This window comes from Cinclus cinclus, chromosome Z, assembly GCF_963662255.1.
Source record: "Cinclus cinclus chromosome Z, bCinCin1.1, whole genome shotgun sequence".
Classification (NCBI taxonomy): Eukaryota; Metazoa; Chordata; class Aves; order Passeriformes; family Cinclidae; genus Cinclus; species Cinclus cinclus.
In genome coordinates this window covers 888,837-915,229 of record NC_085084.1, presented here as the reverse complement: position 1 = coordinate 915,229, position 26,393 = coordinate 888,837, and the positions used below count along the sequence as shown (strand labels likewise).

Genomic DNA, 26,393 nt, shown 5'->3' with positions numbered 1-26,393 from the left:
CTGCTGGGCTGTCAAGTTGGTGACAGCACAAGAGGGCAAGATTCCAAAAGAGAAATAAAAATGAAAATATGAGCCAGATTTAAGACATTTCAGTGACAGTGGACACACCAAACCTAGCAGTGGCTGGTGCCAGGCCACGAGGTGAGCTCGGGAATCCTGGGGCAGGAGTGGAGGGAGCATCTAGTCCATGGTGTCCTGTACACAACCAGCACTCCTTTCATTGGAGCTGCTCAGCTTGGAGAGGTGAAGGCTGCAGAGAGATCTTAGAGCACCCTCCAGTTACCTAAAGGGCCCAAAGAGGGCTGGAGAGACTTTGTACCAGGGTAGGCAGTGGCAGAACAAGTGGGAATGGCCTCAAACTGAGATAGTAGGTGAAGATGGGATTTGGGGCAGGGTGGGCAGGGCTGGCACAGGGTGGAATTCCCAGAGCAGCTGTGGCTGCCCCTGGATCCCTGGCAGTGTCCAAGGCCAGGTTGGACACTGGGGCTGGAGCACCTGGGACAGTGGGAGGTGTCCCTGCCATGGATGGGGTGGGAATGGATGGGATTTAAAGCCCCTTCCAACCCAAACCATTCCATGATTCCCCTCAGCACTGGCACCCCTACCCTCTCATCCCTTTTCCCTCTATCCCCTTAGCCCCGAACACTCCTTTCCACTCACCACCTCACCTGTGGCCTCACATCTTCACACACCCTTTTCCTCATCCCAGGCCCCCTTTCCCCTCATCCCAGGCCCCCTTTCCCCTCATCCCAGGCTCTCTTTCCCCTCATCCCCTCATCCCAGGCCCCCTTTCCCCTCATCCCAGGCTCTCTTTCCCCTCATCCCCTCATCCCAGGCCCCCTCACCCCTCATCCCAGGCCCCCTTTCCCTCAGCCCGTCCCCCCCCGCGGTAGGCCGGCTCAGCCCATCCCTCCCCATGGCGCGGCTGCGGGCGGGCCTGTCCCGCCCCGGCTGAACCTGAGCCTGAGGCGGAGGCGGCGGGCGGCGCTGGCCGCGGTGCCGGGCGGAGCGGGGCAGCGTTCTCCCATGGCTGTGTGCATGTGCCAGGCCGTGCTGCCGGCCCACGCCGGGCCCCGCGGCGAGCTGGGCGCGGGGCCGCTGCTGCGATGGATGGACGCCGCCGCCTGCCTCGCAGGTACGGCCTGCGGGAGGAGGCGGACCCCGCTCTGGGGCCGCGGGAGGCTTGAGGGAAGGGAGAGAGGGCTTTGGATCACAGGGTGGAAGGCTGGGACACGGTGGTAATCCTGCCTCTCTTCGGGGTCATCCCCCAGCTAGGGACACAGGGTCGCGTACGGGCGCGGCTGGGACGGGTGCGGTGAGCTCTGCTGCACACCCTCTCTGGGCGATCTGTCCCAGTGCTCGCTGGAAAAGTTCATCATAGAATCACAGAATACCCCACAGGGATCCCGCAGTCCAACTCCTGTCCTCGCACAGACACCCCAACAATCCCCCTGTGCACCCCTAGGAGCGGTGTCCAAACGCTGCTGGAGCTCCGGCATCCTGGGGAGCCTGGGCAGTGCCCCACGACACTGGGGGAAGAAGCTTCTCCCAAAATCCGGGCTGAACCTGCCCTGACACAGCTCCGTGTTCGGGTGCAACTTCCTGGGCATCACACTCTGCCCCTTGCCTCATGTCACATTGCTGGGCACCACCGAGCAGAGCTTGCTCCATGCTCTGACACCCTCTGGATATTTGTACACATGGACATTCACCTCTCTTCCCGGGGCTGAGCAGACCGAGCTCCCTCGTGAGGGGGATGCTCCAGTTCCCCCAGTCATTCTGGTATCCTTCACTGGGCCCGCTCCAGGAGCTCCACACCTCTCTCGAGGAGCCCAGGAGATCTGGGGTCCGCTTCGGAGCAGACACCAGGAGGGTGAGGTGTCAGATGGCACGGGAGAGCGAGGAAGGCGATGGGAATGTGAGGATGAGGAGAATTTTAAAAAGGAGCAGCAGAAGGGAAGAAGAGAGGTGGGGAAAGATAAGCAAGAGAAGGAAGAAAAGTACTAATTTAAGATTATTGGCACACGTGTGCCAAAGAGAAGGAAACGTGCCACTGCCTTGGCAGGGGATTGGACTAAATGGTCTCCGGAGGACCCTTCCAGCTCTAACTATTCTGGGATTGTGTGGAAAAACCACAAATCCAACCAGCTCCGTGCCTGACTGTATCTCGGCCCCGAAGGCTTCTGAAACCCGCTAACTTGCAGAAGGGACTCGTGAGCGCAGGCAGAAGCAGGGCGAGAGCCTGGAGCGAGCTGTGCTCCCGCTGCACGCCGCAGCAGCCCTAAGGAGGCTGCCGGCATTCCCTGGCTCCTGCCGGGATGCGGGGCTGGCTGTCCCCGCCGCAGTGAACGCAGACTGCCCTTGCGAGGCTCACGCCGACACCCAGGACCTGGGACAGCTTCCCCGAGCGAGCACGCCGCCTCTTTCAGGGTCATGGGGGAGTGATTCCCTTTCAGCCCTTCAGTGTTTTAAGCCTCAGCAGTGTTTTTTTGAGGAGAGACTGCGGTTTCCCCTCGTATTTTCAAATAGAACTCCTCAGGTGTTGATACTGAGCTCATCTTGTGATGCTCACTGAAATCACGGAGTGCTTGGGAGTGAGAACTTGTGCCTGCTGAGCAGTGCCATTTTCCAGGTTCCCTGCTGGTCCCCTCTCTTGCCTCTGTCACTCAGGACTTTGGAGCAGAGGTTCTCTGTGTTTATACAGCTCCTAGTTCACTGGAGATCTGCCTTTTCACTGCAAGCTCTAGGTGCTATGGTCAAATAAATAATATATCATATTAACTTGCTATAAAAACCTAACTCTCAGGTGATTAAATATTAACAGTAAATAAGATGTTTACCTTTTCCAGATTAGCTTTCATAATTAATACAAAAAGTGTGCCTTCTTTTTCACAGCCAAATGCATCCCAGGGAGATGAACAACAGTTCAAATTTGGGTAAAAATATTTCACATCAGGTGAATTCTGGTTTTGAATTTTTTAAATCTTGTCTTTGTTTTTATTTAATTCCTGCATTTTTGGTGCAGCACAAAGGACAAAAACTTAGCTGCTGTCCTCTGTTGTGACTGCACTAGTAAGCCAAGTATTTTACCTACTACTAGGCAGGTTTTTCTCCTGTGTCTCAGAATCCTCAGCTGACATGAAACTTCCCCACTGGATTGCCCTAGCTGATGCTCATGACATAATGCTTTGAGGGAGAATGATGAGCTCTCTGTGAGCTTGCTAACACTTCGTGTCTCTTTCTGTCTTTCAAAATGCTTGTTAAGGCTCTCTTACCAGATTGCTCATTTTTAGAGAAAGACATTAGGTAGAGGTTTTCAAACTGAGTAAGATAGTGGCTATCTTCTACTCTCATCTCTGTGATGTTACCCATAAATACAAACACCCATTACAACAAAATAATGATAAACAATGTTAACTTTAATCTTATTTAGCTTCTCTTTTTTCCTAAGGGGCGCACTGCAGAGTTGCATTCTGGTGTTCACAGGAAGAAGCAGGATCTGCTGTGTGCAGTCCCTGCCTGTCAGGCACCAGCCCACGGGTGAATAGCTCCCTGCAGGTGCAGAGTGGTAACTGTGTGCCCCTGTGTCTCTTTTGAAGCTGAGAAACATGCTGGGGTGTCCTGCGTGACAGCGTCCATGGATGACATTCAGTTTGAAGAGGCTGCCAGGTACAAACCAGCTGACAGCAGTCAGATTTTTTCATTCTGGAGATTCTTATTTGGCAGAGATAAAGCCAGGCATTATAAAGTGGGAGATAGCAGACCCGTGAACTTGCTACAGTCACAGGGCTAAGTCTCAAAAAGTTTTTTTTTTCTACCCCTGATAACCTGACCCACCCAGAGAGCAGATCCATTCCAGAGGGCAGAAATAAACTGTTCTTACCTTGACTTGGCAATCGAGATGCCTGGTGAGAAACTGACAGTCCAGTGCTCTCTGACTCTTATCTCTGTTAAATAAGGAGTACATACCTATAAAACTTACTGTTATTAGTGTTTTTATTGTTGCAAGTTTTCTTTTGGTTCATTTCTTAACATTTTTTTTCCAGCTCTTTTAGAGAAAAGAGAAATGTTTTACATTCACTGAGCACTGAATCAAGATAACACAGGACTGAATTTATGTTAACCATTTTTCATGGTTTTCAGTGGGATAAAAGACACTGTAAGAGGAAATAGGATCTTTATTCCTAAACCATATCTTTACAGAAACCTAAAGCCATGACTTCGTGGGTTTTGTGTGGCTTTGCGTGGTGCGGTCTGGGAATTAATGAGTGGTTAGATGAGATAGACCTGGTAGCACAGAGCAGTGCACATGCAGTTGTTGTGGCTGTGAACAAAGCAACACCGGCGGCACAGCTGATGTCAGTTTAAAACTGTTCATGGCACAAGTGTAAAATTAGAACCCACTCAGACTTGAGACTCCTCAGACTGTCCATTAGAGTAAGAACTAGAGCCAGTGACAAAGAGAATATGATCATACCAAATCTGGAACTCCAAAGAGGGTTTCTTGGTCTGTTTCACAATAGTGAAGTTCACTGTTTCACCTGCCTGGAATTGCCCTGTTTTTAATTTTGTCCTTAGGGAAAAAATCCTGCCTGTGAAAACTAATCGAAGTCAGGGTAATGTTTCCCTTTCAGGTGTAATTGTTCAGACTTAGTAGCTTCAGAGCACTTTTCTGTCTTTTTTCTTGAAAGCAGAACAGAGCTTCTGAAATATGATGAAAATATTTTTCCTTCCAAATTTGTTTCCAAATATTTCTAGTTCTTCTTTCACTTGTAATACCAATGTTCCATTTGTAACAAGAATTTCAGGTACAAATCTTGTAACTGTGAAAGAAATAATTTAAGAAATTATGGTCATCCCTAATGTCCTTCTTGTAGCTTACTGTGCAATTTCCTAAATTTTCCAGACTTAATTCATCTTGCATAAATAAGAGTTCTTGCTGCTTGGTAAATTAATAAGATGGTTTTTAAGTGACTTGCTGTAAAAGTTTATTTACCTAAAACAGGTCACTAAACCTTCTGCAAGGATTAAGTCTTCTGTGCTTATTTCAGCTGAGATGTAAACAGGAATTATCACAAATCTATATAGTTCAAAACTTAGTTTTATACCATGATAACCTCTTCCTTTTCTTATATTGCACAGCAGGTCAGTGGTAGTGATTTTAAATTCCATCTGATTTTAAGTTACATTTATTTAAATGTTATTAGTGTTCTGTATGTGACTCATAGTCATTTCAGTCTGACAGTTTCATTCAGTAAGTTTCTGACAGTTTTTAGTGGAAGAGTGGTGTTCTGTCCCTGCAGATCTGTAGTTCTGAACACTCTCCTTTTTGGAAGGGAACTGGTGGGTCTCTTAGCTGTGCAGTTGGGAACCATTGCCTCGACAGTTCTGCTTTTTCTTTGCAATGAATAATGCAAAAACTGCCTCTGAGCATCTCGTGCAGAAGATAATGAGGGCTGTGCACCTGCAGATGGTCAGTTCTTTCCACTGACCATTTCCCCTGCCCTACCCACCCAAAGGATTCCACGTGTGTTCTTGGGTGTGAACAAGGAAGAGAAAATTCCCGTGTAGTTTGTTGTTCCTACCCTGTGAAGGAGAATGTTTCCTATTTCCTATTTCCCATTCTAGTTCTGCAGTGGAATAAGCAATTTAAATGTCAAAACTTCATTCATTTAAATTAGGAAGCAGCTATTATTTGTAGTATTTTAAATAAACTGGGATAATAACTGTGCAAAATCCTTTGCTGAGAATATGTGCTGTGAGTTAAATTTTACTTCAGTCTTGGCTGTAATTAGCTCCACTTTGCTTGCCCCAGGATTGCTCTTCAGCATTTGTAGCTCAGTTTGAATTCCCTGGAGGCAGTGGCCTGACACCCTTCTGTTTTGGCTGTGGCTCTGGCTTACCCTGCACAATGTGTCCTTTTACTTCCTGCTTAGTGGGAAAACTCGAGGGCAAACTGCCTTCCTTCCACTCTCTCAGCACAGCTTAGGGTTGGGATTTGAGGGGTTTGGAAACAAGGTTTGCTCCTGTTATCAACATGGAGCATTTATGAATTTCAGAAGGAAGGAAAGTATTCCCTCATTTAAATTTGTTTGGATGATATAATAAAGATAATTTAAAAGATAAATAATAAAATAGTGTAATAAAAATAAATAATACAATAAAAATATTACATAATATAATGAAATCACACTGGATAATAAAGTAAAAATAATAATATATTATTATAAAAGTAAAAATAATACTATCTCATAAAGTAATTCAGATATTTTATGTGGGTAGATGGGGAAGAGCAGTTTTCAGAGGGATTATGTTAGCACAGAAGGGACAAGCAGTCCTGCTCTTGGCCAAGACTTAGAACATGAACTCTTTCCCCATCCTCTGAAGATGTCCGAGAGCACATTTTGTCCTGGGGTTATCTCATGTGCATGTACCTGTGTGCCAGAGGTGCATGTAGAGTATATCTGAGTGCTTTTGCAGCTAGATGTACTCCCTGATTTGGTGCAGGATGTGCTTCTGAGCAAAAGCCAGAATTTCTGGGTGTACCTGGAGCACACCTGCTGCCATACAGACACCAGCAGAGGGAAGGAATGTTGCCATTAAGGTTATGCAGATGTCTGAGTAGCTGTAATCTTACTGAGCAAGTCTGACTGACGAATAACAATGTTAAATTGAAAACAGTGAAAAATCACTTTTTTTCCAGTGAATTTTCTGTGTGGAACACACAGACTGATTAATGAGATGTTCTTCACTACTTTTAGTAGTACACTGAGAGGCAGATTCAAGCCCTTATAAAGCTGCATATTTGCACACTACAAGGTCTTACTCTTCTTAACAGGGTTGGGCAAATTATTGCCATCAGAACAAAGGTGAACAGAGCATTCAAAACCAGCATGGAGGTAAGACATCATCACTCTTGTTTTCTAAAGATATTTAAGGGGTATCAGAGGTGGGAGCAGCAGAGGAAGACAGCTTGGGTCCAGGTTTGTTTGTTCCAGATATTTGCAGATATGTGAACAATAACACTGCCTAATGGCACTGCTTTCAGAGTGTTAAAATTGTGTGTTTCCTGTAAAATAATCCATGTCAGAGTAGCAACTGGGCCCAAAAAATTAAAGCCCTGGGCAGGATGGGATAGGTGGTGTTGGTCCAGGCCAGATCCACTGAATAGGTGAGGCTCAAAGCACTTTTGAAATTTCTGATACAAATGTGTGTATCTCAGGTGTACACATGATGTAAATCTTCATACTGTAGTAAGTATGCAATGCCTTGCCCTGTCACTTCAAATCAGAACTGAACTTTGGAGGTGCTTTGTGGGCATTATTCCTGTGTCCAATTCCCATTATTATTAATGGGAGTGATGCATCTCACAGGTAATGTATTCCAAAGGTTTCTGAAAATTAGAAAAAAAACCCCAAAATTTTGGTGTTTGTCAGGCCTGTGCCACAAGATCAAATCCAGTGTTCCACATTCAAGTGTTTAATTGTGCTTTGCACCTCTAAACACTATTTTTTTTTTGCATGTACAGATCTTAGAAAGTGATTCACATGATGACTCCAAATGCCACAGAAGTAACTGGAAGTAAATATCCATAAAACTACATCTGAGTGTCTTTCCTGTGTTTGCAATTTAACCTTACGAGTGATGCTAAACAAACATAAAAGTTGTTGTACTGAAAAGCCTTTCAGAGCTGAGTTAATTTTGTGGTGACCAGAGATGTATCAGTGATTAGAGCAGGTTTTTTATCTTTTTTCCTTTTAAGTGTAAGGGACTGATAAAACCTGCACTGTTTTGTCTCAAATCAGTTGACTATGATGTAAATACCCTTTTTGTCTCCTTCCTCCACTACCTTCTTCCTTGTAGGTAGGCATCAAGGTGACAGTACAGGATGTTTTGACTAATGCTGAAAAGATTGTGAGCGTGGCATATGCAACGTATGTGGCCAAACCAGTTGGTGCTGCAAAGGTATTTTTCCTGTTTTCTCCTAAGCTTGGAGTGACTGAGTTTCTGTGAAATAACCCAACTTTTCCAGTTGTGAAGCGCAGCAGAAACACATTTTATTCTGATCTGTGACAGGAAAAAAGCATGAAGTCCAGACCTTCTAAGATAGACTTTTGTGGTTTTTTTTCCAGTTCGCTGCTCTGAAATGGTTAGGTTGTTGTTGTTGTTGTTATTATTATTATTATTATTAATATTATTATTTCCGTTTCCATTTCCTTTGGCACATTTGCTCAGTATAGAAGTGTGGTCTTTGTGAGGGCTACAGTATTGACAGAGGCAAGCTGTGGAAGAGAGATCCTTGTGAGTCTTTCTTCTCTTCAGAAGTTCATTGCAGGGTGGGATTTTTTATCCTTCACTTCCCCTCTTGAGGAGGTTGTTCAGACATCACTGTTCAGACAGAATACATTATTTTTAAGCTCACTTCCAGTCTAAATTGGAAGCCATTTATGTTGATTAATTTTCATGCCAGGGCTGTTTCTTCTCCCCAGTGTTTGGCTCCCTGGAGGTGTTTGGAAATCAGTCACAGTACCATTGGCCTTCACATCACTGTGCTGGACAGGCATAGTCCTTTTAGAGTTTTCTTGTAAGGAAGGCCAAACACTGCTCAGATTCTGAATAAACTCCTTTTCATGTGAAATTCTACTTTCTTGATTGTGTCTAGCATCATGGATCTGACTTTCCTGTCTCACTTAATGTGTTATAACAGCACATCTGGCTGCTAAACATTCACTAGAGACTGGCAGAGTCATCCCATGAGCAATTAATACATCCAATCACTTCTGCTTTCTTCTCTGTGAGGATGTGGCACAGTTTGGAGAAGAAACAGACTGGAGCAGTTTTACTAAAACTAAACTCCAGCTCTTGACTCTGAAAGGATAGTGGCTAAATTGCTACCCTGATAGCACTAAAATATTATCAAGTAAGAATTGTTTGTTGGATATCATACTCATAACATCAACCTATTTACCTTTTGCCCAGATTTCTGGGGAGATTAATTCAGGATCAAATTGGTGATGATTAACTACGATTAGGCTTAAGACAGGAATGTCCCAGAGTGAGTTTGAGAGTTCAGTTCAAAATCCATCACAAACTAAAGTCTCAGAGGCCTTGATGAATATTTTTTTCAAATCTTCTTTTCTGAACAACTGTTTCTGAAATTGTGCAGAGAGAATCTCAATATACCCACCATCCGAATTTTTTAACTGGGCAATCTGGGAAGATCTAGAAAGCTCTTGAAAAGGACTGGAAAGGAGGCAATGAATCTGCAAGAGGGTTAGAGGGAAGAGTCAAAAAGCTCAGAAACATTAGTACCAGCACTGCAAGACACAAAATGTTGGATTTGTCTGTGGTGACTGCTTTGTGCATTATTTTAACATTTCTGAGGCTAGGCCTTCTAGACAAATCTGGTAAGTGATTGTTCAGTGACACCTGTGCTGTAATTATCCAATTGTAGTAATTTTCTTAAGCTAGTACAGGTTAGGATGCAATTTGTCATTGAACTGACATAAACAGGAATTTGCAGTGAACCACTGACCAGTGCAACTGAATTATTTTTCTGCTCTAAAAAATTTTGTCCTCAAACCTTCGTCTTAAGTTTATCTTGTCCTGTTTTGTTTTTTTTTTTTTTCTTAAATCAGAACTATCTTAATGTTCATTTTTCTTAAATGAACACTCTGTTCTCATGGATGTTTGTATTTAAAAGCTGAAAACACTTTGTCATTGAGTTTTAATAAATGATTCTGAAAGGGTAATACAGAATCTCTTGAGCTTTAGACTCTGTGCTTGTTGTATTAATAAACTTGTCATCTTGGACAACTGACAGGAAAAAGTTGTAGAAAATGCTGATGCCATTTTAAGTTCAAAGTGCACGTTGTTAGGATTGTGAAATTGAGAACTGTTGTGTTGTTTTCCCCTCCATTTGCACAGGTTGAGTTAAAACCTGTAGAGCTTCTGTCTACAGAAGACCACCTGGAGCACAGCCTGGCTATTGAGAGGAGAAGAATCCGTCTGGGCTATGTCCAGGTCTTTCAGAAGCTAATGCAGGAGAGCAATAAGGAAGGTGATTTCTGTACTCACTACAGAAGGTGGAACAAACACTTATGGGCAGCTGGAAAGCAGGAAGGAAAACATCTCCCTGGGGTTGTGGTGTCAGGTAGAAAAGTCTGTGCCAGATTTGTGATTAGAGGTGCCAGAGGTTTGTTAGGCAGGTATTCAAATAGAGTGGTATTTCTTTGTCTCTCATAAATTACAGATTTAAAAATGTGGGGTTGAAGGCTAGTATATGCCTTATACAGATGTGAAATGCAGATCTTCATATGGGTTCTGTGTGTGAGGTTTCACAGGTCACACAGAATTCTGCATTACAGCAGTAAGCTTCCATGACACCAGTTGTGATGTAGACAGAAGCATGAAATTCACTCAGGCTTTTGACCATGTCTTTGCCAGAAAGCAAAGTAAGAGCTATGTTTATGCCCCAAGATGATTCCCAACAAGCAGAAGTTTCATTACATGGAGGTCAAAACAGGTAAGAAAGTTAGAAAAGCTGAGCAAAGAAACAGGTTCTTTATTTATGGTAGTAATTTCTGTTCTTAAAGAAAGTTGTGCGCAAAAGTTGTTGTGTTCCCCTACAAAAGAAATTACTCAGAGCAGTTAAGAAAATATGCTGGTATTTGGAAAATCTGAGCTGTAGCTCCATGTATAAATAACAGACATTATGTGGTTTTACTGAGGAGAGATTAAACCTGTTATAAACAAAGATCTAGCCTTAGCAATTTAGTGAGACTTCATAGAGCTGAAGAGTCCTGTTTGGTACAAGAAAACAAGCTATTTGTCTTTATGGCAACTGTCTCACAGGGTACAGTTTAATAACGTGACAAATCAGAGGTCGATGGGTTTTGTCTCCACTGCCTTTCCTGGAAACTTTTTTGAAGGATATTATTGTGGCACTAATTCACCTCCTTAAGGAGACAGAACAAGCAGAGTGGGAGAAGAGAGGAAAGAACATTGTGTATAAAGGCTGCTAGGTAGCAACATATGTACAAATTATACCCTGAAAGTGAGGATTATTTGGTGAGTGGATCTTGAGGAATACCTTAAGTGGGTCCAAAGTACAAGTTAGTCATATGGTTCCATGCACTTACATAATCACAAAGTTAGTTAATTATGGCAAGAGTCAAAAGTACCATTCAGGTCAGGCAGCTCCTTGCACAGATAAGCACTTTTAAAATGACTTTATGTAATCTCATGCCTAAATCTTTTGCTGTGTAACATCACTGAAAATCATTGAGATTAGAGTGAGGATACATGGCTAAACACTAGAAAGTGACACCAGAAATGCTCAGGTAGTACCAGGTGACCACTGGTTCAGATTCTCATTTGTCTCCTCAGTTTGGTGTTGTCTCAGGCAATCACAAGACTTGTAACAAGATGAAATAATCATGTCCTGCTCTAAACCTAATTAAACAAATCTGTACAGGTGCCCATCACACACAGTGCAGAGTCTTTGACAGACACTTGAGTCGGTGCTGAACTGCTCTAACAGCTCCTGGTGGGGCTGAGCTGGCAGCCCTGAACACCCCAGCACACTCTGGAGCTTTGTCTGCTGCTCCCCAGCTGGGGCAAGAATTGCTCCTGACACATGGACACAGGGACTGTTCCTGACACAGGGACACGGGGACTGACCATGACACAGGGACACGGGGACACGGGGACTGACCATGACACAGGGACACGGGAACTGACCATGACACGGGGACACGGGGACACGGGGACTGCTCCTGACACAGGGACACGGGGACTGCTCCTGACGCGGGGACACGGGGACTGACCATGACACAGGGACACGGGAACTGACCATGACACAGGGACACGGGGACTGACACTGACACAGGGACACGGGGACTGCTCCTGACAGGGACACGGGGACTGCTCCTGACGTGGGGACACGGGGACTGACACTGACACGGGGACACGGGGACTGACCATGACACAGGGACACGGGAACTGACCATGACACGGGGACACGGGGACACGGGGACTGCTCCTGACACAGGGACACGGGGACTGCTCCTGACGCGGGGACACGGGGACTGACCATGACACAGGGACACGGGAACTGACCATGACACAGGGACACGGGGACTGACACTGACACAGGGACACGGGGACTGCTCCTGACAGGGACACGGGGACTGCTCCTGACGTGGGGACACGGGGACTGACACTGACACGGGGACACGGGGACTGACCATGACACAGGGACACGGGGACTGACCATGACACAGGGACACAGGGACACGGGGACTGACACTGACACAGGGACACGGGGACTGCTCCTGACAGGGACACGGGGACTGCTCCTGACGTGGGGACACGGGGACTGACACTGACACGGGGACACGGGGACTGACCATGACACAGGGACACGGGGACTGACCATGACACAGGGACTGCTCCTGACACAGGGACACGGGGACTGCTCCTGTCCCCAGGACAGCAGCTGACCCTGACACAGGGGCATGCACTCTGGGCTGGCAGCAACAGCTCCTAGGGGAGCAGAGCAAATATTCAGCCTCTTATTGTTTCCCTTGCAAACCACAAGGCTATTCTGTGCCTTTCTGTTTTTCTTCTTTTCACCGAGTCTGAAGCAAGCTGCTCTCTTCACTGGGCGTGTTTTCATCTGAAGGCATTCATTGATGCATTGGTGCTGTGTTTCAGATGCTGGTGAAGAGAAAGATGCAGTTTCAACTGAACATACTCACGTACAGAGCACTGAGCTTGTCCTGCCTCCTCATGCAAACCATCATGGAAACACTTTTGGTGGCCAGATCATGGCTTGGATGCAGACAGTGGCAAGCATTTCAGCAAGGTACTTTCTTAAAGCTCTGCATGTGGTTCTAAATGGATGAGCTTTTAATGTTAAAGGTTTCACAGGGATTTATTTTATGAAGAATACAGACACAGGCCTTTGTGACTTTTCTTCCTCCTCACATTACAGGAGGCCTTTGAACTGTTTATGTGGTACATCTCCCACAGCATGCCATGCCACTGAGACTTTATTCTGTTACACATACAGACCCTAAGGCAAAAGAGGCTGTGTTACCTTCCTGGGAATCTTTGCAGAAAGCCAGCATTGGATGTAGGAACAGAAATCTGCCCTCCTTGTGCTTGGTGCAGTGTTTTAAAAACAAAGGTAGCTGTTTAATCAGGATAAAACCCATACTGACCCTGTATCAAGTGACATCCAAAAATGAACTTACTCTGCAAATATTCACGATGCCAGAAGAAAAATAAGTCAGAGAAAAAGGATCCACGTAAACAGGTTCTGTTTTGTTGTGCGCACAGAATGGATGCATAACCCTCAGCAAGTCACTTGACCTTTCAGTCCCTCTGAGTTGCAGGTCCTATGGCTTGCAACAGTTTTAGCAGTTTAAAGAGCTGGGGCATCTTCAGGTAAAAAGAACAAAGTATGTTTTGTGATGCTGCTTGTCAGTGTGACCCAGGCACATAATCATTTAATCCCTCTTCCCTGGAGTCAAACTGTTGTTTGTCTCCCTTCCTGTTCCTGGACACTGTACAAAGCTTCTTTGTAAGCAGCACTCAAGTTTCAGTCTGAATTCTCCTTGCATACCAAGTGACCTAATTCACTGCAGGGACGTTAGATATGTTCTCCCTTTTTATCTTTAATAATTAAATGACTTCTCCATTCATTATTCATATGGTTTTGATTTGTAGGCAGTGGTTGTACTGATAACAACAGATTTTCTGTAGTGGTTGGATAAACAACTTGTTTTAGTAACATCTGAGTGCACTGACCTTACCCCCGTGTGCAATTCCAATGGCTTGAAGGGACTGTTGCAGATTTTTGCCATAATATGACTTAGAATGTTTACTTGTTTTCATCTGATAAGTTTTACCTAGTGTGAGACACATTTCGATTTAAAAAGGGAAGGGAAACATCAGCAAATTGAGTATTGAACAAGTTGTCTTCGATCTAATTAATGTCAAACATGATTACTTATGTTGAAAATTTCAGGAGTAATAGCATCAGTCAGAGGCTGGTTGAAAACAGAGATGTTGGAGTTTTTTCTTGAGATGTAACTACTCTCACTATGAACATTTTGTGAGGCCACTCAGAGTTAGACCCCACCTTTGAAGGTGCCATGTGAGAGTTTCTGTGGCCACAGGCTGTGATGAAGGAATGGAGGAGGAGTGATGGCCCAGGAAAAATAAACTTCTACAGGCATTTTAAAGGTTACTCACTCTCCTTATTGCTTCCCAACCACTTTTTTTGGCTGGCCAGTACATGAAAACCTTGCAGATAGCAATAAAACCATTTAAATATTAGTAATATTAGCTTGAACTTGATGTATACTTTCTTATTCCTTGCATTTGCAATAAAAGCACTCAGGGTGTACTTTTCCACGAAGAAATGAATATTTAAGCCTGATTTCTGTTTGTTCCTCTCCTCATCCTTATTGTGTTTGCATCTTTAGAGTGAACATTGTAAATAAAATCAAGACTTAGCATTTTAAATCAGAAGAGCAAATTATTTTAATTTAATTACAAGGTAATTCAAATGTATTAGACTATTGAAGAGATGTACCAGTCAGTTAATTAGCTCCAGATAATTGTGTGCATTTAACAACACCGGTACATTAGTTTTCGAAGTGCAGTTGAGTTAAAAGCTAGAATGCTACAAAACTGTATTTTCAAATTTAGAAAACTTCACCATGGAACAGTCTATCCTAGACATGCACGTGGGCTCCTTACTGAGAGCAGTGTGTTGCTTCAAAGGCTAAAAATAAATGGCATGTGTTGTATGTTGTCCCCTGTTCCTGTGATGCACAGACATCCCAGCAGAAAGTGAGGGGCTTTAGCTGCATGCAGAACTGATGAAGAAACCTGATTTTTGCCTGCTCCAGAGAGCTTGGGAATAAGATTTTGTTTGCACAGACTGTGTCTGGTAGCCATGTGATGTTTTTTTTTTTAATTCTCATTTCACATCACACTAGCAGAGAGCATCTAAAAATAAGCAGAAAGTACAAATATTACGACTAGATAAACTGGCATGGCATTGCTTGGACACTGTCCTTGGTGCTTGGCCTTTCTGCTGAGGTTCCCTTTAATTGTTTAAAGGCTTTAAGGTGTGGCATTTTTACACTGCTCAGGAGCCTGCTCCCCGTGCAGCCCTACGTAAATTAATGAAACTGTGAGGTAAGTGGTTACTCTGTAGGTAAGGGATTCATGGTCTGGCTTTAAGAGAGGGTAGTTTCAAGCAGTGAGAATTAATTGGTGTTGGTAAAATGTGTTGGAAATGAAACAGCATGACATAAGTGGTATGATGGCTGAAACTCAAGTTACATGCTCTTGGAGCTGAACATGCTAACATGGGGTAGATCCGTGTAATTTAGTGACCTTCCAGGCCCTGAAAACCCTGTTTCTGTGGTCAGTCACCCTGGCTGTGGTTTTAGCACAACTGTGTGATTTGGTCTCTCTGTCTGTCTGTCTGTTTCAGCCGCCTCTGTCGCTCACACCCCATCCTGAAGTCAGTTAACATGTTCAAATTCTGGGGGCCATCTTTCGTGGGTGACCGCCTGGTCTTCAATGCCATTGTCAACAACACTTTTCACAACAGGTAAAACTCCTCATCTCTTGTCTCCCTTGGTGTCTCCAGCACCAGCCTACACTCTGTGCTTCAGGTTTCATCAGAAGGATTTTCATTTGTGAATTAATTATTTTTCAGGTGTGACTTTCAGGGATGTATCTACATCTGTAATGGCTTGTATGTGCCTTTTCTTTGTTTCAGTTCTGTCAGTGGAAGTGTTAAAAAAATATATTCTCTGACTTTCAGTTTAAAGATCATTTGTCACCAAATCCCATTCCTGCAAATGCAGACAATAAATATTCCTCTGAAATTCAGGGATTTTCGAGGGTTGAGTTGCTCCGAGAGATCTGACTCTTCAGCAGATGCCAGCTTCTTGCCAGGATCCTCCCATCCTGGAATTTGTTGGAAGATTTACTGCTCATTTTTGTTAAGGCTATTTAGCTACTGCCATAGTTTATTTTATTTCAGAAGTGTGTCTGTCCAGACTGAGTAATTGATTTGCTATGCTACAGAAGGTACTGGAGTCAGGCTTCCTGTACTCCTGGAGGTACTGCAATCTTTTTCAGCATGTCTCAGGGCTGCTTCTACATCACCTGTAGCAGTCCAGTAATTTACTTAAACTTTCCTTTCAGTGTGGAGGTTGGTGTCCGTGTTGAGGCTTACAACTGTGAGGAGTGGATCAAGGACCAGCCACGGCATATTAACAGTGCATTCCTCATTTTTAATGCAGTAAATGACAAAGGGGAGCTGCTCACTTTCCCCAGGGTCAAGCCCATGACACAGGTGAGCTCTCAGGGACAGAGTGGTCACCACAGCCTTCCTGGGGAAGCAAGGACCAAGCAGGGTGCTGCAGTGCATCTTCTTGCAGGAGAGGAAAGCTCCAAATGAAATATTTGCCCTCAAGTGAGAAGTTTGTTATTGTTAGCTTTAGTCTTCCAAAACTGAGAGGCTCAGTGGAGGGTCCTCATGACTAGAGATTCTGTGGCTGATGAGCAGAGAAGAGGAAGCTGATGTGTTTGGAGATTTTTCTACTTGTCTATGTCTTGTGCAAGTTCCACTGACTGTAGATGAAATTTGTAAGTGTTCAGAGAATAGTTATTTTTATAAACTCTTAACAAGACAAGAAATAGAGTGAATAAAGAAGTCTGTGGGAATCAAATGCCATGACGTGCATGGGCTTTTCAGTTACTTTGGAGGTCTCAGTTTGTGTTTCCCTGAAAGTGGTTCATGAAACACTTGAAGCACTTTGAACACTGTTGTTGAAGTATTTGCTGTGGTGACACCTGTCAGTAATCTTCCTGCTCCAGTTACAAGAATTTTAGAGAGCCAGTTTAGGCAGAAATGAAATGTTTTAACATCAAGGACCTTGTTATTTATAGGATGGGAACTAGAAAAATTAATCAAGGTTTCTTACATACTCACTGGGCCAGTAGGTTTCACTACTGCCCATTGCAGGCTGTCCCAAGAGGAGAAACAGACATCTGAAAATAAAGGAGGCTTTATTTTTCCTTTGTGCTTTGAACACCAGATGATGATAAATTGGGTTAACAGTTTATTTGGTGGCACATTTAGAAAGAGCAACATGTGTGTGGTGCACTGCCCAGCTGCCACTGCTTTAGGACCAAAAAGCCCTAGGGGGATGCTACAATGATGCAACTCTTCTATCACGTTGGGGTTTTTTTCAAATTTCAGAGAATATTGCTAAGGCCAAAAGCAAACCACCAATTTACTTGGGTTAGCCTGTGGAAAGGCCATTGCACAAAGTATTATTCTGTATTTGCTTGTATTACTGCTCTGGCATTTGCCCATCTGTAATAAATAATTTTTAGTTGTGTTTTTTTCAGACTTTGTTCTAAAATGATGAGATGTGTTGCTCTCTGGTTCACTTTTCATGCAGGATGGTGTGAGGAGGTACCATGGAGCTATTGCCCGGAGGAGGATTCGACTCACCAGGTATAGCTGGGTCACTGGCAGATCTTGGTTTTGAAAACTTAATTTTATAATCCTCTAAATACAGTAATTGAACTCTCCCTAACATATATATGACTCTTATATGGCTTACATTTACAAATAAGTTTGTTTCAGTGGCACTAAAATTATTACAGGCTACTTGTCTCAAAATTACTTTGCTCTGGAGGTTATTTTGTTTCACTGTCTTTCTCAGAAAGAAAAAGCAGTTATTGCAAACCAAACATTGATAAAGTACCTGTATTTAGAAGACACTTAAGCCTATAGAAAGTGATTTTTCCTAGCATGACATTTACACAGACATGTAAAGAGCCAATTTATGCTACTATGTCTCTTTTTAATTATGTTTTAGAAAATGCATTCTATCTGCTAAAGAAGACCAGCCCTCTGATGCCTGGGAGACAAGCAACCAGGTAATCTGTAGATGCATAAAAAGCTGTATTTGTGCACTTTTTGGGGTGTGTGAAACAGCTGTTCAGGCTGTGCCAGTACAGGTGGACCCTCTGAAGTGTTGTGGTAGTTGTGAGGAATGGATGGGTGTGTAACACAGTGAAATTTCTCCCCTAGAAAAGAGAGAGTGGATGATGCACTACTGATGCAAGAGTAAGTTCAATACAAAGGAAAAAAAAAAAATGTCTTTAAGGAGATGCATGCAAGTGGTCCCTCAAGGTCTCCTGCAGATTTATCCCTCATTGTCCCCAGCTGTTGCAAAAGCCAAAATCTCCTGCAAAGGAAGTAGTTTGGGGCTTTGTTTTTCATCCTTATCCAGCACAGAATGTCTGAAAAATTGCAGTGAGGAAACCATTTAGTAAGTGCTAAAAGTGGGGGGAGAGATAGCAACAGAGAGATGAACATTGGAGTAGCATGAACTTTTTTTCTGTGGAAAGAGAGGTGAAATCATGTTCACTCCCCGTTTCCCTGCACCAGGTGTCTCTTGTGTGGACATGCTGAGCCATTGACTGTGCCTGAGTCTTGCAGTGAATGGTGTTGAACCTGAATTTAGGTGGATTTATAGATAACCTAAATGTTGTTATGTTGTTTCAGTGTCCAGTTTTTGTGGACACTTTGTAAAGCAGCTTTTTTTTTTCTTTTTTTTTTTCCCTGCAGAGCAAAAAATGTAAATATGCACACAATGATAAAAAATGGCTTGTTTAAGATGTATTTCCTATGAACTCAAAACTTGTCAGTAAAGACTCAAAGGCTGTATTCTCTTTCTAGAGTGGTTAATTGAGAACCCCATCCTCTGTAGCTAAGCATAAGGAATGGATATATTTGCACTTTCTTTGCTGTGAGCCTGCTGTGTAAAGCAATTGCTAAGATGGACCCAGCTTAGTAGCAAATAAGAGGTTAATTTTCAAGTAGATTCTAATTACTTAAGAGGAACATGGACAAAACCATTAATTCAGTGGTCTGAGAGGTTATCTGTATTGTCTCCCTGGTGGTCAAAGTTATTCTTCACAGCTTTATAACTGGAAAAGCTAAAAATAGTGTTTTGTTGTCCTTTAATTAAGATTGTTTTGCCAACAGCCTTTGAGTGCATCAGGAAGCCACTGGAAGTTTTTTAATTCAGAAACTACTGAAGTGTGTGTTCACTTATAAGGAAAATAAACATTTGTTTGCAGTTGAAGCATAATAATGGAAAAAGAACAGCTCATTTGTGCAATGTTCAGTGAAATATATACCTTTACCCCTCCATTTTCAGACATGTGTCTTGTGTTTCAGGCATATTTGAGTTACAGCAACATAGCTGCACTGACACACCTGGCAAGGAAACCAGGGTGGGACATAACCAAGACTCTGGATAATGTAAGTGCAGAAAAGAAACTACAGAAATCCGGAACCAAAGCACCTCCCTGTTCATGAACTGATGTTATAAACCCAAAATCAGTGAAGAAACTTGGGTAAACCAGTTCTAGTAGAGGAAGACACTGCTAGGAAAAGCAGAAGAAAGTCCAGGGAAAACCTGGTGTTAACCCTGTTGCAGTGCATGTTTTCCAGACAATGGAGAGACATCAGGCATCTGCCAAGGCTGGGTTTCTGAAATGTGGGTAGTGACTGGCAGTTTACTTCAAGATCATGTCAATCCAGAGGTGTTTTGGGACAGTAAAAGACTTTTGCAGTATTTTAGTCTGATCTCCTGTGCATCAGAGGCTGTGAAACATTGCTGAGTGACTCTTGCATGTAGACAGTAAGATACTTGAGTAATAGCAGATGCAAATCATAAGGAATTCCAGTGATGGCAGAACTGCCAGTGCCATGTGTAGGTTGTTCCAGTGGTTAAAAGACTTGCAGTAAATACTGCTGTGCCAAATAAACAGCAGACAACTCTGTTGCTGGGAAAAGCAAGCTCGTGGAGACAGACAGAGAGAACAAATGGGGTTGTTCATCCAGCAGAAGAGAAGGCTTTTGGGAGACCTTGAAGCACCTCTCAGTGCCTAAAGGGGGCTTACAAGAAGTTTGGAGAGGGACAGGACAAGTGGGAATGTCCCTGAAGTGCAGAGGATTTGTTCCCTTTTCTCTGCAACTGGAATGACCCCAAGCCGACTGACAGTTTTTGAAGGTAAAAAATGACACTCGGATGTCTTTTGACACAAAACCACAAGACCTGTAAGCCTGTAGAGATAATCCAGCCTTGCCAATGTTCACTTAGCAGAGAGGTGTTTTGAAAGCTGCACCTCCTGCTTTGTTTTGTGATTTCTCAAGTCTAGAAGACTTGTAGAACAAAGTGATTTCTATTCTGTGCCTTAGAGGAATATGGATGCAGACCTCCTGTAGATGGCTTTTAAAGCTTTTTAGCATTTAATTTTACACCAAACTTTACTTCAGCAAGGTTCTTGCTGGATTATGTTGGGGTTTATTTCCTCTTCCAAGACAGAGGAGAGAATTCAATCCAGAGAAATACAAAATCTGTGTTGTTGCAGAAAAGCAGCATAACCAAAAAGTTGTTCATTTTTGATGCAGAAAAAAAATCAACAGTGATGATGAACTGTAGGAATTTTGCATCACTTGAAAATGAAAATCTGATTAACTTCTCAGTATTTGAGAAGCAGTAAAGCACATGAATTTGGGAGTAAAATCCTCTAACTCTAAAGATTCTGTTGTACCCATCTTTTTCCATTGTATGGGATTTGTGGGAGGTGGCAAACCCTTCTTTTGTGTGTGCATTGTTATGCACAGGTTAATCCTTTTTAATTCTCTGTGTTGGGATTTAGGTCTATGAGTAGAAATAGACCCAAAATAATCAAGTTAAGATAGTACAGGTGTTGGACAAGAGATGCAAAACGATAATTTTTAGTACTTATTCATAGTATCATTAGTTCTGGGTGCTCTGCTTCACAGAAGAGAGTAAGGGAGAAGAAGGAGAATATTTTGGAAAGGGAAGGGCTAGGGCAGGAGGGCTAGGCCAGGGTGTGGCTAATTTGCCTGGACAAAGGCATGTGGCATTTCCCAGGAACTCCTGAGAAAATCTGCTCAAGTCCCAAATATGTAACATTTACACATGTAAATATTTACAGTAATCATTCTTGGGTTTTAATACGTGCTGGTGTTTTTTTAGTTTGTTTTTTTGTTTGTTTGTTTGTTTTTTCCCAGGTAAAAATCTGGACCCACGAGGAGGGTGCTGTGCTGTCATTCAAGGTGGAGATGCAGGTGAAGGTCCCATCCCACGTTGCCTTCTCCCTCTTGTCCGACTTCAGCCTCCGCCAGCGCTGGGACAGACACTTCCTGTGAGCCCCTGTCCCTCCCTGGGGTTCTGAACCCCTCTGACCACTCCTCTTCTCTGGCACAGATGTGCTGGCACTTCACTGCCCCATCAGGAAGAAAGTGTTGTAAGAATTTTTGAACATCAGAAGTTCATTAAAGTATGGGCTTTGCTTTTTTTACTGTAAAAGTAAAAACTTGGCTTGTGCTTAGTCTGGTTCCAAAATACAGAGTGCTCTGTCAAAAGACAGGGGTAGGACAGAGGTAATCTTTTTCTTAAATGAGCATTCCAGTCCTAGAATGTGTATGTTAAAAGTGACAAAAACCCCAAATGAGTAAAAAAGAAAGTTAAAAGTAAGAACTGAGGTGGATACATTCTTCATGCTAGCTTTAAAAATTAAGGAAAACCTGGATTCCTTTATGTTTGTGCTGTTGGGGACACTGATGCTCAGTTTCACTGTAAAGTCAAAGCAAGAAATCAAGAAATGGGATCCTTCAAAATGCATATTTTCAGAAAGATAACATGTTTGAAAGTCTGTATGGCTCTGAAAGGTCTTTGGGGTTTTTTAGGTACATTGTATGGTGTAGACTAGTCATTAAGAGACAGCTGAATTGAAATTATTTGATTTGGTGAAGCATTTTCAATTAGTTACTCTGTCCTGAAAGACATTTACCAGAGGGTGGAAGTAGAACCTTAGGGATATTTGAAAATCTGCAAACTCTACTGAATTTACAGCTTGTAACAAATAAAACCTAAAGTACTGTTGATGAGGTGTTGCACAAAACTAAAATTTCTCAGTCTCTCCCCCTTGCTGCTGGAACATGAAAATCAAAGATTCATTATCAGTTTGCCCTGAGTTTGTCCCGAGTTTGTTGAAGGAGCTGCTGTTAAATGTGTGTGTGTGTTAAATTAATTCACAGGACGTGTGAGGTCCTGCAGGCTGTGAGTGAAGAGGAGAAAATCTACCACATCACATCTGCCCCCATGACAGGCCAACAACCCAGAGACTTCGTGATCCTGGTGTCCCAAAGGCAGCCCTGCAGGCCACAGTGAGTATGGCTCTGATTTTAACTCTGGATTCTAACTCCAGACTTCAGGGCCACAATCTGGAGTGCTGTGACCTTGATCTGTCACCAGGTGACAAAGATGGCATTTTACTGCCTAAGGAGTGAGATTCCTTTGTTGATGCCTGATTTGTGTTGAAATGTGAAGGTGCAATTAAATAAATCCTGACCATCACAAATTTTTAGCATAGTCCAGTTTGGATTCTTTGATAGTGACTCTTTGGGAGTGGTCTGTCAGGAGGGCAAGTAGGCCAGAATTTCAAATGGGCAAATAGGGAAAGAAATCATGTTCCAGAGAACCTGTCAGTGGGCTGAAGCACCTAGCTAGGAGTTTGATTTTTGTTTGTTTGAAGTGACTTTGTACTCCCATTCCATGTAATTACAGAGTTTTTACTTAGTCAAGGAAGTGCTTGAAATTTCACACATTTTTTGTATCAGTAAATTCTGCCAAGTCACTTATCAGTTTAACATACCCTGCTTTTTAACGTTTTATTATTTTCTATTAGATTTCCTTTTGTTCTTAGATAGTGAAACATGGGCAAATGAAACCTTTTGGTGTATCTTACCCTTCTTTTATCACCTTCAGTAATTCTTCAAGTTAACACTAAAAGGCAGTATTCTGTAGTGTCCTGGTTTCCTCCTCCTTGAGGGGATTGAATGAGTTTGGATACCTTTAGTGTGGCCACAGTGTGAACCCTCTGAGTATGGGCTGTTCCCTGGTGCTGTAAACATGGGCTGAGGAGAGCAGGGTAAATTAAAACGAAAAGGTGAGGAATTGTTCTCTGGCTGCCACGGAGGTCTCCTGGACAGGAGTCTGTGCTGAAGCCTCCCTGAGACTCAGCTGGGCTCAGGCTTTGAAGGATCCCTGAACACACCCGAGCTCCTCTGCCCTCCTGTGTGACATGGTGTGTCACTTCCCTGAGTGTTTGTAACAAGAGGAAGGGTGTGATGCTTGTCCCTGCCCTGCAGGGAGCCCTACACGGTGGCTGTGAGGTCGGTGACCCTCAAGGCGATGCCCCCGCTCCCAGAGTTCTGCAGGAGCGAAATCCTCTGTGCTGGATTCCAGATCTACAGCAACAGCAGCAGCTCCTGCACTGTGAGTAGCCCTGCAGGGCCCAGCTGTGCTCCCTGCCCTGTGCCCCCTGCCCGGGGGCTGTCACCTCACCTGTGCTGACAGTCTGCAAAGTACCTCCCAAAAAAAAGTTCAGTCTGAGTATGGTGTCTGTCTTGCCCAACTTTGGCCAATCTGACTGTTAGAAATGAGCTCTAAACTGAGCACTGGAGGCTGCCCTGCCCCTCCAGGGTCATTCACTGAGTCCTAAAATACACCTCTAGAGGATGTGCTGGTCTCTGGTGGTGGGTCCCTCTTTTCACTGACTACAAAGGCCAAGGAATTAGTTCAAATTAAATTCCTCTCTTGAACTTTCATATGCCACGAATCACACAATCTGATTCCCATCTCTGGACCCATGCCAAGGGAAGGCTAAAACTTTTACATTTAAGAAAACACATTTCTGAAAACTTTCAGCAGCTCTTGATGGCTGCAGCTCCTTTTTTTCAGGCAACAGCTTTGTTCATAAAGCACACATATTTAACATATTATACACAGTGTTTCTTGCTGCACTGCTCTGTACATTTACCTGCAGATGCTAGAGGATCTGAGAGCAGCGAGGACACCCAGATCACTGGAGTGCTGTAAAAAAAGGCATGCTTTTTGCAAAATTATTGCCTTCAGTTTCAGAAAGCACCGTAGGCTTCTATTCACATTCATTAAAACTGTGGTACTCATCCAGGCTCTGCAAAAAAAAAAAAAAAAAAAAAAAAAAAGGCAAACTTGCAATCCATAGGCTTTTTGTTTCATTTACTTTTGTTCAAACAGGTGTGTTACTTCAATCAAGTGACATCAGGAGTTATGCCTTACTTAGCTGCGAATCTTACTGGCTCATCAAAATCCATTGAAGACACTGCTTTGGAATGTATAAAGTTCTTAGAGCTGAAAGACAGGGAGTGCTGAAGTTAAAAACAGATTTCTGAAGGGACATCTGAAGATTATCAAGCAGTTCTGGTTTAAATTCCTACAAGGGTGTCAGTCATTCTGCTGTAGGTTACTTGCTTCAGATCATGTAGTCAGTATTGTGTTTTGGCCTGAAAATACCTAGTACAAGCATTTTCTATCAAACCAAGCTTAGGCCTTAGGCTCTTAATTCAATCTTTAATTTAAAAAAGATTAAGGAAAAGATTCTGCTTCTGATTGCATTAATGAATTTCATATAAATGGAGGCAGAACTTGGCTCAGTAGAGCTGTAGTTCACAAGACTATTTCACTGTTTTAGTGCTACATGGAACAGAGTGGAATCCAGGCAGTTTTAAAATACTTGTAATCTGCATAAATCAGTGCTACCAAGTAGCTTTGCCAGTGTTATGACCTGGCCATGCAGGTTCTTGCACAGCCATTATTTATAAACTGATTTCAGCCCACGTCAATTAGTGTGTGCTAACGTCTGTACTTCAGTACTTGTCCATTTATCTGTGACTCCCAATAAATTACTGTTCCTGAGGTTACAGGCTCACCACAGATTGCATTACAGTATTTTGGGGGTGCAGAAGGCTGGTGGGTCTTGCAGGAGAGCTGTGAGCTCCAGCCTCTGTGCCAGCTGTGGCAGGCTGGAGCAGCTCACAACAGCAGCTCCTGGATGCACTCCTCACCAGCAAACATCCCCCTGGAGGGGACAGCTCTAGGGGTTCTGCTGGGGTGTCTGCTTCGTTTGCTGAGCTCAAAGAGGCCTGTTCAGAGCCACGAGTGAGCTCATCAGCATCAGGATCCTGGCGAGGACCTAGGGGTGAGTGGAGCAAAGCACGAGAGCTGCAGCACTGCCACGCTCGATGTCACTGCAGTGTCACCACTGCCAGGTGAACACACCTTCAACTGGCCCAGCAGCCAGAGCAGAGCCTGCTGCAGGGACTTGCAGGTCGCAGAACCCACCAGCACAGTTTGCAGGTGAAAAGTGTGGCAGGGGAGGCACCGAGGGGAGCCCCAGGGGTGTCACCTCTCTGGTGTCCCCTGGCCCATGGCTCAACAGCAGGGACCACAGACCCAGATCTGAATCTGGATCAGCATTTCTTTCGCGTGGATAAAATGCAGCACTTCACCCTGGGAGCAGGGGCAGCCCCCTCCAGAGCACAGAAGCCACCAAGGTCGTGCTTGCCACCTCCCAGCTCAGAAGGGTCCAGCTCCCTGCAGGTAGCGTCTCCCCGTGTGCAGGTGATGGCAGAGCAGCCCCGGGCTGCACAGGTAACCCGAGATCCCAGCGCTGGTGAAGAGAGACCCCTAATGTTGGCTCTGCACACAGGCACCGGGGAGAGCCAGCACCAGGCTGGCTGTACAGGAATGGATTTACACCTGCAGCCTCTGTGAAACACCAGAGGGTGCATTTAACGAGTTTTGTCCAGCAGCTACACCTCAGATAGCTCTGCAGGAGCTGGAGATCAGCCCCACCTTAATTCATAGAACAGAAAGGAAAATGCTTCTTAAGCCAGGATAAATGTCTGTTGCCAAAATGTCCACATTAAACTGACAGCTTTGAGCTTTTATCCAATAGTTAATTAAAACTTCATAATTAATCCTTGGTTTCATTCACATCCACTCCTCTTCCCCATTTAAAAATGTGCTCTGATTAATACAAACTGAACATACATGCCCTATCCCTGTCTCCACAGCAGCACCAAAAAACCTAAAGCATGACCTCTAACCACAGTATTCTTTAGCAGCATTTTATTAAAAATAATTACCTGTACAAATATAAAATACCTCCACACAATTTCATTCCCTGTATTTGTTTTTTGCTGCAAGAAAAGTATGTGAGGGGAGTTCAGGATGCACTTCTCCAGTAACACTGGTGGCTGGAGGAACTCTGGAATTGGTTTCCTAATTTTTCTTTTTCATATCCACCAGTTTCTCTAAGGCTGCAGTCTCCATTCAGAAATAGTAAGTCTACCATGAAGCAGCAGGTGCAATACAAAGAAGTTATCCCCAGCTCAAGGCATGGAAACACTG

General features: G+C 43.8%; 1 protein-coding gene across 1 annotated transcript; it reads left to right on the top strand.

Annotated features, from left to right (window-relative positions):
- The first annotated feature begins 1,038 nt into the window (after nt 1–1,038).
- Nucleotides 1,039–24,353, top strand: ACOT12 (acyl-CoA thioesterase 12). The gene is made up of 15 exons (XM_062513380.1): nt 1,039–1,135; nt 3,600–3,669; nt 6,839–6,899; nt 7,864–7,965; nt 9,928–10,069; nt 12,718–12,868; nt 15,518–15,637; nt 16,240–16,390; nt 17,505–17,560; nt 17,928–17,988; nt 19,298–19,381; nt 21,167–21,300; nt 22,196–22,324; nt 23,309–23,435; nt 24,219–24,353. The coding sequence occupies exons 1-15, from the start codon at nt 1,039–1,041 to the stop codon at nt 24,351–24,353; spliced, it is 1,620 nt and encodes a 539-aa protein (XP_062369364.1).
- The last annotated feature ends 2,040 nt before the right edge of the window (nt 24,354–26,393 follow it).